The sequence below is a fragment of the Crocodylus siamensis genome, chromosome 4 (genome assembly GCF_052110815.1).
Source record: "Crocodylus siamensis isolate JL-2025a chromosome 4, ASM5211081v1, whole genome shotgun sequence".
NCBI lineage: Eukaryota > Metazoa > Chordata > Crocodylia > Crocodylidae > Crocodylus > Crocodylus siamensis.
In genome coordinates this window covers 57876335-57889093 of record NC_143398.1, presented here as the reverse complement: position 1 = coordinate 57889093, position 12759 = coordinate 57876335, and the positions used below count along the sequence as shown (strand labels likewise).

The window sequence follows — 12759 nt, the reverse complement described above, 5'->3', positions numbered from 1 at the left end:
GATGACACTAAGATGTGGGGGGGACATGGGCACACTGGAAGGATGCAACAGGCTACAATCAGACCTAGACAGGTTACAAGGGTGGGCAGACAAGAATAGGATGGGTTTCAACACAGAGAAGTGCAAGGTGATGCACCTCGGGAGGAACAACCGGCACCATACCTACAGGTTAGGGAACTCCCCTCTTGTCAGCACGGAGGTGGAAAAGGATCTTGGGGTCATCATTGACTCCAAGATGAACATGGGCCGGCAGTGTGGGGAGGCAGTTAGGAAGGCCAACCTCACCTTATCATGCATCCACAGATGCATCTCAAGCAGGTCCAAAGAGGTGATCCTCCCCCTCTATGCGGCACTGGTCAGGCCGCAGTTGGAGTACTGCATCCAGTTCTGGGCGCCACACTTCAAGAGGGATGTGGACAGCATGGAGAGGGTCCAGAGGAGGGCCACTCGTATGATCAGGGGACAACAGGGCAGGCCCTATGAGGAGAGGCTACGGGACCTGAACCTGTTCAGCCTCCAAAAGAGAAGACTGAGGGGGGATCTTGTGGCCTGTTATAAACTAGTCAGGGGGGATCAGCAGGCATTGGGGGAGTCACTGTTCCCCCAAGCACTGCCAGGAGTGACCAGGAGTAACGGTCACAAGCTGGCAGAGTGTAGGTTTAGGTTAGATATCAGGAAGTGCTACTTCACGGTCAGGGCAGCTAGGGTCTGGAACCAACTTCCAAGAGAAGTGGTGCAGGCTCCTACCCTGGGGGTGTTTAAGAGGAGGTTAGATGAACCTCGTTTGACCCCCAGTATTCTTTCCTGCCATGGCAGGGGGTCGGACTAGATGATCTGCTCAGGTCCCTTCTGACCCTAGAAACTATGAAACTGTGATACTGGGTTCCATTAGACTCTGAGAAGTCATAAAGCTAGTAGTGAATTGGGAGATGGCACGGGAAGCCTGGTCTGCTAGTAATTACTGTATCATATTGAGAGCTGGAGAGAAAAGAGAAAGCATGAGCCACTACCCAAAGCGAGGAAACTGATTTTCTGCTCAAAACAGAAGCATGAAGGTGCTGTAGATGGATGCAGGTTATTCTCCCTCTCTTCTCTCCAGCAGCTTTATGAAGGGAGTAGCAGAGTCGAGTGAGGACAGATCAAAGGTTTATGCAGTCATGCCAGTTGCACTCTGCTGTGATTCCTGCCAACTTCCCAGCAGCATTTCAATTCAGGCAGCACTAATGGAGTTGATTAGTTTCATGGTTCATTATGATCTTCCTTTATTTACTTTTCCTATTAATTCCTATTATTCCTATTAATTACTCTTCACTCCTCAGATGTTAACAACTTTCTCTCACTTTAATGGTTTTGATCTTCTACTAATCAAGCCATCTTTTCTTCAGAAATATTGTTGTCTGTTGGCTTCTCGTCATCTCTCTTCTATTTCACAGCCCTGCAGACTGTGTTCAGCTCTTTTCAAAATCCTAAGTCCACCCATTCAGTCAAGTCTTCAGCAACTAGTTTCAGCTTTTGGCTGAGCATAGAAAAGTTCTTGATAATTCAGCTGTGAAAGGGTTAGAAGTGACTTTTTTGCCTGATCAGGCTTTTTGCCTAAGGAAGGGTAAGTTAATTTAAGATTAGTCTTTGTCCCTCTTCTGTGAGGCCATAGCTCTGGAAAAGGACCTTTCTTCTTCATTCTGTCTTCCCAGAAAAATGTATTGTGAGGTATGTGTGATCTGTGAGAATATATGGTAACATTGATACGTTTCTCTTTGGCTTAGCTGGCTTAGGTGCTCTGGCTTGTCAGCCAGTTAGTGGCGTTACTGTATGTTTCATTATTAGAGAATCTGATAGAACAGAAGTCTTAATTTCTTCGTATTGTGTATTCAAGTTTTGTTAAACTTACTGAAATAGACCAAACTGCACAAGTGCAACAAGATAAACTCCAGCTCAGTCACTATTGCCAGCTGATGCCTGTCTTTACTATTCCTTGAAGTCTCTATACTGCCTCCTAGATCTTTTCACTCCACAAAATGGCTTATAGTCTAGAAGAGTAGTGGATATTCATCATACTGTTTCCCATCAACCTGTGATTGAATCCATAGCTCTTATTCAATAATATATTCTCCTCCTTCTTGTCTCTCATTATTACTGAATTCATCACAGTCTTGTATCTTTGTCGTAATGAATAAGCACTTTCACCAGCTCCAAAACTAGAGTTTAATGTTCGAAATTTTGCTGAGTCTTATATTATTTCATTTGATTTTTTTTGTTGTATTAACACCAAATGTAGAATAAGTAAGCAAGCTAATACATGAAAAAGAGAAGTTAACATTTGGATGGGGATGATGGCACCTGTACTCCGTGAAGAACGATGGACTAAGTAACTACATGCAGAAATAGCATTTCAAAGAACAAGATTGTCTGTCATTTGCCACTAAGAAAAAAACTGTTTCAGGCAGCTAGCATGCACGTGGCATAACTATTTATTGATATTACTACTGTGTTCTACAAATACAGAATAGTGTGACTGTAGTTTAGAGGGAGAGTTGCAGTTTGCACTAGTAGCACAGATATAGCCTCTTTGTTAGTAGTGGGAAAATGTAGCACATCTTCCTAAATGTTCTGTATATACTCATCTAAACATAGCATGAATTTTCTAAGCCTGTTAATTAGAGTTTAAATTAATTAAAACAATATCTATAAAGAAATTTAGCATCTGTCTATTCCCAAAATATACTAACATAATATTAATATAATATTAATAGAATAATATAATAATATTAATAGAATAAGTCTTTCAAACTCTCCTTATATTTCATTTGTATTTTGTATATGAGCTATATGCGAAGAAACTGATCTTAATTAAGAAGTTATTAGTGATTTATATCTTTAGGTAGGCAATCAGTTGGTTGTGTAGCTTTTAAATGGTATCTTTAAATGGTATCATTTTGATGTCAACATAAATCCAGCCAGTCACCACAATTATATTTGATTGTATTTGTAGTGAGTCAGTGATGCCAGGGAAACTGAATGCATGTTAAGATTTCTCGGATAGATTACTTAACCCACCTTTCACTGCTCATCAAAGATTTTCCTATACTAGTTTGAGAATCAGGCTGGAAGTTTTCTTGGCTTTTCTGTTTCTGTTTCTGGTCTACTCTGAGGTACAGGTAGAACCCATCAGGAACAACAAAACTGGATTTTAGGGAACAAGTGCCAGTCATCAGGAGGAAAAAATATGAAAAATATCTAATGTCTTCAAAAAATATTTTTATGTGGCAAAGAAGACTGAGGAGATATTTGAAAATGATTGTAAATATCTACCAGATGATTCTAAAGAAGATGGCTATAGATTTTATCTGTGGTTGTAGGGGACAGGATAAGCAATAGCCTCACATTGCAGCAAAGAAAATTTAGGTTAGAGAATAGGAACAACTTTCTTGATGTGACTATGAAGGTGGGCAAGCACTGGAACAGTCTGCCCAGAGAAGTAGAATCTTCATCCCCGGACATTTTCAGTATCAGGTTAGACAAATACTTGGGATGGTTTAGTCAGGGATGGTTCTTGCTTGGTCAGGGGGCTGGACTAGATGATTTCATGAGATCCCTTCCAACTCATAGGAGCTCCTACCTGATCTGAGCCCACAAATACATTAATCTTAATTAAATCTGGAGCACCATTGCAGGGCAAACTTGTATGGATGCCTTGGCATATTTCCATGTTTTAATCAGTTGATTTTTTTTTGGTGTCTGAATTTCCTGCATCGGTAGTACTGGTTTTGGGAATAATAATGATAGCACTGATGTGTTTTATTCTGAAGTTTATGATGTGCTTTCAACCTTAAGTCCTTTCTAAAGTAAGATTGGGGTGGGAGGGTGCAGTGAAGAGTTTATTGATTGTTTTTTCTTGTCTTGGATAATAAACCAGTGCCTTAAATAATCTTAAAAAAAAAAAAGCCAAAAGTGGGAAGAAAAGACGCAACAAATAAGCTGAGTGATGTGTGGCAAATGTCATGCTAGTTTAAATTAATTTTTCTTTGAAATATATATATGGACAGAAGAAGAGTTGATGGTGATTTGAGAAGAGACGAGGTAAGAGTACCATAGTACGAAAAGAAAGATGTGATATTTTGTAATGAAATGAAACAGAATGCATCAGTAAAGGCATCTCAGTTGTGTGTTATGGTATATAGATACAGGCAAATGGATTGCAGTTACACCATTTTCATATTTCTTTTACCAAAGCATTTGTGTTCTAAAGGACTGAAAGGAACATTCATATGCAGTTATCAGGGCTGGCCCTGGGGAGGGGTGGGGGTGAATCGGGGCATCTGCACCAGGCCCTGCGATTATGGGGGGGCCCCGCAGAGCCAGGTGGAGAGGCCATGGCTGCTGCATTTGAAGTTTAGCTCAGCCTCCTGCCTGATGGGTTGGGCATTTCTTTGCCTGTTCTAGTTAGAAGTTCCAGCCACTACCCCTCCCTTTCACTCCCCAGCATAAGCATGCCGTGGGATGTGGAGGGGACCCTGCACAGGCTGTTTTGCCTTGGGCCCCGCATCCTGTTGGGATAGTCTCTGGCAATTATTGTGACTGTGAAATTGTAGCAAAACCTTGGTAAATTTTGGAGTTAAAACACTTTTTGTAAAAATAGAGTTCATTATTATGGAAAAAGTTAATCAATATTTCTGCTATATTTAAACCTTCAAAGCAGAGATATCAAGAATTCTAACACCTTTGAGCACAGAGGCACAGTCCAAAAAGGATTTTAGAAATATTAGATAATATACCTTTAGAAGAAATAACTGAAACCAGCGCGTTTTCTTCTTATGGAAAGTATATTTATGCAAATTCAGATTCGTAAATCATTAAAATCTCTCCGCAGAAGTAATCTTATCATCATGACTTTTTATTATTTTTATAGCTGGCATGACCATGCCATCAACATGATGATGTACAGCAAAGTGAATATTGGACCTCTGTTAATTGTTTGCCGCATTATTTCTAAATGTGCTGAAACAGTAGCTTAAGCATTTTCAAGTAGCTGAAAAATGTTGTCATATTCCCCAACCCTTAATCTCCTTCTCTTGAAACTAAATATGGCAGCACAAAGGCTAAGCAGAGAGTTGTCCACAAATGCCCAAACATTCTGGCTGCAACATGGCTAATACCAATTTGTACTGCTCTGTTGCGGTAGATGTCTATTAGGTTTATGGTGGGACAGTGCAGGCAGCCCAGAGCTCCTGGGGCTTAAGAGGACAGATTCTGCATGCCCTGGGAATTCCTGCATAGGATCGGGCCCTGCAGGATCCAGGAGTGCCTACTCAGAGTGGCTGAAGAATGCGGGTAGCTTTTGACTATAAACCTAACAGACATCTGCCACAATAAAACAGCACAAATTGATACCACCTAAGTTGTGAAATGACAAAGGCCTGCCCAGCTTTCCTTGCTAAAGTTCTGGGAAATCTCTGAGGCATGTACCTGTAAGCAGGGAATACTCAACTCATTGTCCTGCTTGATGCGGGACAATAGGCAATGTGTATTTCACCCAGTGTCGCAGACCATCTGTGGTGTGATATTTTAAAACTATTTTATAACTTACCCACAGGACTTTCCCAGTAATGAAGCTGGGGTAACTAATTCTCCAGGTCCTTCTTTTTCCCCTTTTTAACATGGGCACTTTGTTAGCCCTTCTTTAGTCTTTGGGAGCCTTTCCTGACATCCACAAGTTTGCATATATTTTTCTGTATAGTATAGAAGGTCCAGATGACTTAAATTTAGTCAAATTAGTCAGAACTTCTCTAGTATATCCTTCACTTGTGATGATATCAATAAAATCATTATCTATTAACTGTAACTGGCTTCTTCAGAAGTCTTGTGGATTATATTTAGGGTGAAGGCACCAGAAATACTTGTATATAGTAGTTTTTGTATTCAGTTTAACAGTTTGTCATCCGTCTGTAATTGAACTGGTGGTTCTATGGCTGCCCGTGAAGAAAGTATATAGACAAGTCAACCAACATGAAACATAAGTAAATTTTATGAACATTAAATGTATATAATATAAAATTAGAATCTAAGTAGGATGGAAAGGACAAATGCTCGTTCTTCCCTCCTGTAGTCATTTAAAAGATGTCCCCTTCTGTAACTAAGTCTAATATCTGCAAGTTGTTCGTAAACATTTTCTTCTGGATTAGCAATAGTTAAGTCACAATCTGAGAATCATTCGTAAGAATCATGTGTTATAATAACGCCAGTTCAAAATAAATAATATAGCATCATTTCGGACAATTTGTGCAGCTATTTTGACTAACTAGTATTCTGGTGTGTTGCTGTCTTTTCATTATGAAGTGCTAGTAAAGGAATCTTCTGTGAATTTTTCTACGGCAGTATACTAAACACTTAGAACTTGCTCAATTCAAGAATGAGAGAAAAGACACAGAAAGCTCCCCTTCTGTTCCTCTGTTGCTTAGCTGTTCATTTATGCCATGCATTTAAAGGAAAATTCCCTTTAGAGTCCAGACAATGCATGCTTATAATATAATTTTCTGAGCTAAAAAATTCTAGGACTGTAATTTTTGTCTCTTTGAAGGATCAGTATCATGCCAGATATTCTCTGAGGTCCCAATTCAGCATGGCTTTATAAGTCAGTAATCATCTTGATTTCACTGGAACTATTCATGTGTTTAAACCTTGCTGTACTGGAGATTGAAGGCCCAGTTTCTTGGTATGAAAACCACAATCTCTTTGTGACATCATAACTCTGAATGCCTCTCCAGGCTCTTAGAACTGTTCCAGGAGCACCAGTTTTCAAGAGCAATAGTTGGACTGTGACTAATTCCTTTCTCCAACGTGCAATACAGGCTAGGAGTGGCGAGTATTGTGGGTTATCACCAGGGATCCAGGTTTTCTAATTCCTGTGGGAAAAACGTGGATTTTCTCTTTTAAAGGAGAAAAACCCAGGGAAATGGAGGTTTCTCCTTACAGGCTGGCAGAGTTCCAGCCTGAAAGGGGCTGCTTGGGGCTGAAGGGAGTGGGAGGAGAAAGATCAGGGGCAGAGGCGGCCACGCGGCTGGCTATACAGCCAGGCAGCGTGGTGGAGCTCCTACAGCAGGTAAGTCTTTGGGAGTGGGAATAGGTGATGCATGAGGGAGCAGAAGGGGCATAGGCAATGCAAGGGGAGACTGAGGTGATGGTGGCTTGTGTCAAGCCTGCATGGTAAAGGAAGGAATATGACAAGGTTGGCAGCTGGGGCGGGAGGCACTGCCGAGTTGGTTGTGACCAGGACTGGGGCCAGGGCAGGAGCAGGCTTAGACATACATGGCTGCGGGCCCAGTCAAGGAGTGAGGTGGGAGAGGGGGAAGCAGCTCCCTGCCACTGTGTGCACCCACAGGGAGGGGTCAGGCCTATAGGGGATGCATCAGGGAGGCCTGGGTGTGGGATGCAGGCCCCTTTAGATTTCTGTGCCCACAGCAGGGTACAGGCCTGCAGCCTGACTGGACCAGCAGCAGGCAGGAGCTGTGTCCATGGCCCAGCAGGTAGGACCTGGTATGGGAGGGCAGAGCAGGGTGGGGAGGCTTGATCTTGGTGCTATCACCACCAGGAGCGCTGTGCTGCCATGGCCAACAAGGTAAGGCGCCCTCTGCCTGCCTGGCAGCAGCAGGGGGGCACAATTCTGTGCCACTGCAGTGGCTCACCTTGGCAGCCATGGCAGGATGCCTGATGTGGGGCTTTTAGTGGTGACAGAGTAGTGCCTTCCCCTGCTGCCAGGTAAGCAGGGGGCACCTCACCTCAGTGGCCATGGCAGTGTGGCTCTACCTCCTGTGCTGGATCCTGCCCACTGGGCCATGGAGGCAGCTCCTGCCTGGTGCCAGTCCAGTCAGGCTGCAGTCCCGTGTCCCACTGTGGGCTCAGAAATCTGGGGACACGTGTCCCGTCCCCTCCCCTCCCCCATTCCCCCTGATGTGTTGCTTATGGTGTCACTTATGCCTGCACACCCCCTGCCCCACGCATGTACCCCCTTCTCCATACACTGGGGGCTGGGGCCCAGAGGCAGAGGCAGTGGGTTGGGAGTGAGGGGCACTAGCAGAGCCAGGGGGCTGGAAATTGGGAGTGAGGGGTACCAGCAAGGTTGTGGGGGTATAGTACTGTGTTCAGGAGTGAGGGGCACCAGCAGGGACAGGTGACTGCAGGTCAGGAGTGAGGAGCAGGGCTGCAGGAGGTGGGGGTCTGTGGGTTGGGAGTGAGGAACAACAGCATAGGCAGGGGTACAGCACCAGAATATCAGGGTTGCTTAATGCCACAAAGCAGCAAGGGGGACAGTTGCAGCTGGACCTGTGTCTTGATCCAAAGGGTCAGGGGGAGCCCTGATTTTTTTTTAATGATAAAAAAACCCCCAAAACCAAATGCCAAAACATACAGGTATTTAGAATGTATTTTATTATAATGTTTGGGGCACCTGTAGACTTCCAAATTGCTTTAAAATTGTAAATATATCAATAAAACATTGTGTTCAGCTGATACCTATATATACACACACACATATATATAATGGCATTTCATATTAATCAGGAAAAAATACAGATTGTGGTGTTTATAATCAGAGAATTTTGGATTTTTTTTAACAGAGAAAACTGGAATCCCTTGTTATCACTGCAGAACCTGCAAGTAATGGGGCAGATGGGCACTCTCCTTGGTTTGAATGATAGTTTCATTATATTGTACTAAGTTTTGCATCCTTCCAGTAATAAAAAAGTACTGCTGTCTATATTTCCTGCTACCCAAGATACTGTTATACTGGTACTGAAAGATATTTGGGACTGTCAAGTAAATGCGTTTTTAATAGTTCCATGGTTACTTCTCCGTTTTAGATTATATTAAATAAAATGTGAGGGAAATTGTCTTATAATCAAATAACATGAGGAAACACGAGATAAGGTTACCTCACAGTTGACCTTCCAGTTGACATTCATATTTAATTTGCAGTTGTGATTTTTTTCCTTTATTCTAATGAACTGATCTAACATAAATATGGCTTCAAACCAGCATGAACTCAGCCTGTGGAATTCACTGCCACAGAAGTTCAAAGTCAAATACTGTAACTTGGCTTTTAAGAAGGACCAGATTTTTTTTGTGAACAATAACATTTTTAGTTATTCTTGCTGAGATTAGGATAATTAAATTTCATGCTTGAGTCCTTCAGTCTTTACTCATTGCATTCAGTGAAAGACTCAGCTTAGCAGGAGACTTCAGTAAAGATGGCAGGATCAGGGCCCAAGGTTGTTCTGATCACATGGCCCTACTCAGGATCTGTCATGGCTGGTGCTATACAAAGATAAGGCTTTCTCTTTGTGCACAGTGTTGTACAGTTAGCTAGTTGCATTATGGGACCTTTGGCTTCCTCTGAAGCAAAAAATATTTGTCATTATAAGAGGCAGAATTTCAGCCTTGTATCAGAGATCAGAGGCCGTATAGCAAATAATCTATTCTTGTAATTTATGTCCAGTAAATTAGTGTCTAGCTGTAATCATCATCACATATTTAGTGCTTTGCAAACATTAAGTCTTATGCCATCCCATGAGGTAGATAAGCATTAGCTCTCATTTACCCAGTGGAAGCTGTATAGTGAAATGACATGCCCAACACCATCAAAGAGATGCCGTCTGAGTTTAGAATGAACGCTTGGAGTTCCTGACTGCCTCCATGCAGAGGCCTCTGGACCACTTAGTTGGCCAGAGTAAGGAAGGTTATGGGGAAAGGTACATTTATAACATCTTCAGAAGGGGAAGCAGCTGCTCAGGACCACACACAAGCTGTTAAGTGTGCATGAGCCAATGAAGTGAGCTAAATCACCCTAACTTTTATTCCTGGATGAAGCAGAGTCAAAGGTGGAGCAGTTTGGCTACAGTTGTATTGCTTCAGGCTCATGCAGCACTATAACAAAGCAGCAGGTCCCCTTCTGCTTTTGTAGTTTGTGCAAGTGCAGATTCCATCCATACCCTAAGGCACGGGTGTCAAACATATTGTCTAAAGGCCAAATCCAGCCAATGGAGCCCTGCATCTGGAGGAGGCCTGTGTGGATACCCCCAGTTTGGATCTGGCCTGGGGGCCAAACAAGTTTGACACCGCTGCCTTATGGTTTACAGATAAAAAATGTTTTATAATAGTGACTAAATTAGCAGAAACAATGATATAATACAGTGAAACATCACTTTCACTTTAGCCCATGTATTCCAATTAAAGGTAGAGAATTTTTTTTGGTGAATATTAATTTTGATGCAAAGGAGGAGTTTGGGGACAGACTGAAGTTATTTATGAATTAAAGTTGAATTGGAAGAAAAGAGGTGGAGGGAAGGATCTGAAATATGCCGAATGACATTTTTGTGGTATTTTCTAAATGAAATGTTTTGCTTCAGTGATGCCAGCATTTTTGAGGTTTCTTTAAATGAAACTTTTTGACTTAATTTCAAATGTATTTTTGGTTTACAAATTTACTTACATTTTAAAAGGGCCAAAGGATATTGTTGAAAAAGTTAATAACCCAGAAAATGAGAATAGATCGTTTTGTTTTGGGTAAAATTTAATGTTTCAGGTTAGCTCAATATAAAATGTGTTGGTTTTTATTTTGCCCAAAACAAAAAAATCTGACCCAATGTCTGTATCAGTTGGAGTAGTAAACCAAAATTGTGGTGTTCATCCAGTTCATGCTGGCCCACCAGAAATTAGGAAAACATAAAATGAAAGTCTCATTAGTGTAACACTGAAAGGAAGATGCACCTTTGTTCTTAGTTTGTTTTTGTCTACTGAGCAAAGATCAAAACCATGTCCTTGGTCTGGATTAAAATTTTCTGTGTGCCTACATTTACCTGATACCACGTCAACTTTTGAGTTCCTGGTCCAGGAGTGAAATTGAAAATGACTTGGGTAGGTACCTGGCATCTCTGTGTGTCAGTGGAGTAACTCTGGAGATGCTTAAGAGCAATTTTGATTTATGTGCTTTGGAGCTCTATACAGCGAGAGGTAGATGTGTCCAAGGTATAATTCAGAAGGCCCAGTATCCCTTAAGAGGTAGCCAGTGGGAAATGCCAGACCACAAAGGTACATTTGAATTCCTGCCCTTCTCAGGCTATTCCTTATGTATCTTTATTCACTTGCAGTTCACAATGCTTAGTTCCAATTCTGAAATAGCTATGTATTGGACTTTTTAGGATGAGCATTCACAACAGATGGTAGATAGTGGTGGGGCCATCTTTGGTTCAGTACCTTGGTACTTAAACCATTTACAAATTCTGTAACCATTAGAGTACTGGGTAGAAGATGAATGGTGTCATCATCATTTTTTATGAACTGAATACAGTGTTGTTGATGCGAGTTAGCTTTGGTTTCTGTATCTATAACAGCTGGCAGGATTGTAGGTAGAGTTTCTGTGCTTTCTAAGCATGCACTTGAGCTGGAATGGAGACTCTAAATTCTGAAATGGAGATATGTGCTTTATTTAGACACATAATGAGTTTTTTGTGGCTGTTGGTCCAGGGCCATTTTGAAATGCTTTTTAGTTCTTAGGCAACTAAAACGCAACTAAGTATAGCAGGGTTTGGCAACCTCTGGTCCACATCCGGCCCACCAAGCAATTTTGCCTGAGAAACCTGAATATCAGTGACATTTTGACGCTGGGGCAATTTGGTGGTGGTGGTGGTGTCAGTGGGATTATACAGAGCTCAGCTGGGTTGTGATGTTTTGGCAGCAATTCAGTCACAGGGAGAAGAGTCAGAGACTGCATCAGCAGTGCTAGCTTGACTTGGACCAGGCTATGTTCTGTTGGCCCACTACTTCCTGAAGTTATCCAACCCCCTTTGGAAAGTACCTACAGCAAAGATGGTTGGACAGCTGAATTTGTTCAGCTTAGTGAAACAATTACAAGTTACTGTTGCAAACTTTGGAATGCTGTCCACAGTTTAATCATACTTCTTTCTGGTTATTGAAAAATGTTATTTTTATCATTGATCATCTTTCAGAGACAAACTCTATCATTTCATTGTAGTAACTATGAATGAGTTTGAAGCTTATTAAAGTGAAATTATATTTGAAGTTTTTATAGTTTCAAAATCTGATAACATACATTATTGTTTTACTTTTCAGAGCATGATGAATGTATTACAAACCAGCACAACTGTGATGAAAATGCACTCTGTTTCAACACTGTGGGTGGGCACAACTGTGTTTGCAAGCCTGGTTATACAGGAAATGGCACTGTATGTAAAGGTAAATTATCAGAAACACGGTTGAAACTTGCATGTTTTAGATTTTGTGGACATTTAATTTATCATAGTTCTTACAAATCTGTATGCCTTGAAGATGACACTATAGAATGCTAGGCCATGATTCTACAACCTGTGTGGACTGATCTCCATTGACTTTGTTTGTTTAAAAGTTCAAAGCGGTTTGTGAATTTAGTATTTATAAATTGATTGCTCTAAAATTTTGAGTAAACACTACAGAGTAACCCATTCAAAATAACTGCAGTACCAACAATATTACAGCTATGAAAATGTATTATCAAATGCAGTTTATCCACCATCAATCACTTGCTATTTTACTTGAATGAATTGTAGATTGAACTGCAGGATGTTGGGCATGCTGTATCACTTTGTTGTAAGTGAAAAAAAGATGGTAGTAAATGTTAAACATGAAACCTTTACTCCCCAGGAGAAGTTGGTCTCATGGTTGCTTGTACTGTGAGGCAGCGTCACACAGTGGCAACTATTAAAAATTATATTT

The 12759-nt window shown here is 41.4% G+C and overlaps 1 protein-coding gene across 2 annotated transcripts in view; it reads left to right on the top strand.

The window, feature by feature from the left end:
• The window catches only part of NELL2 (neural EGFL like 2), a 266470-nt gene that overhangs the window by 187964 nt on the left and 65747 nt on the right, over positions 1-12759 (top strand). For both annotated transcript variants that reach the window (XM_090042380.1, XM_090042379.1), the window contains exon 14: positions 12121-12243. In XM_090042380.1, the coding sequence (XP_089898506.1) occupies positions 12121-12243 (123 nt within the window). The remainder of the gene's footprint in view (positions 1-12120; positions 12244-12759) is intronic.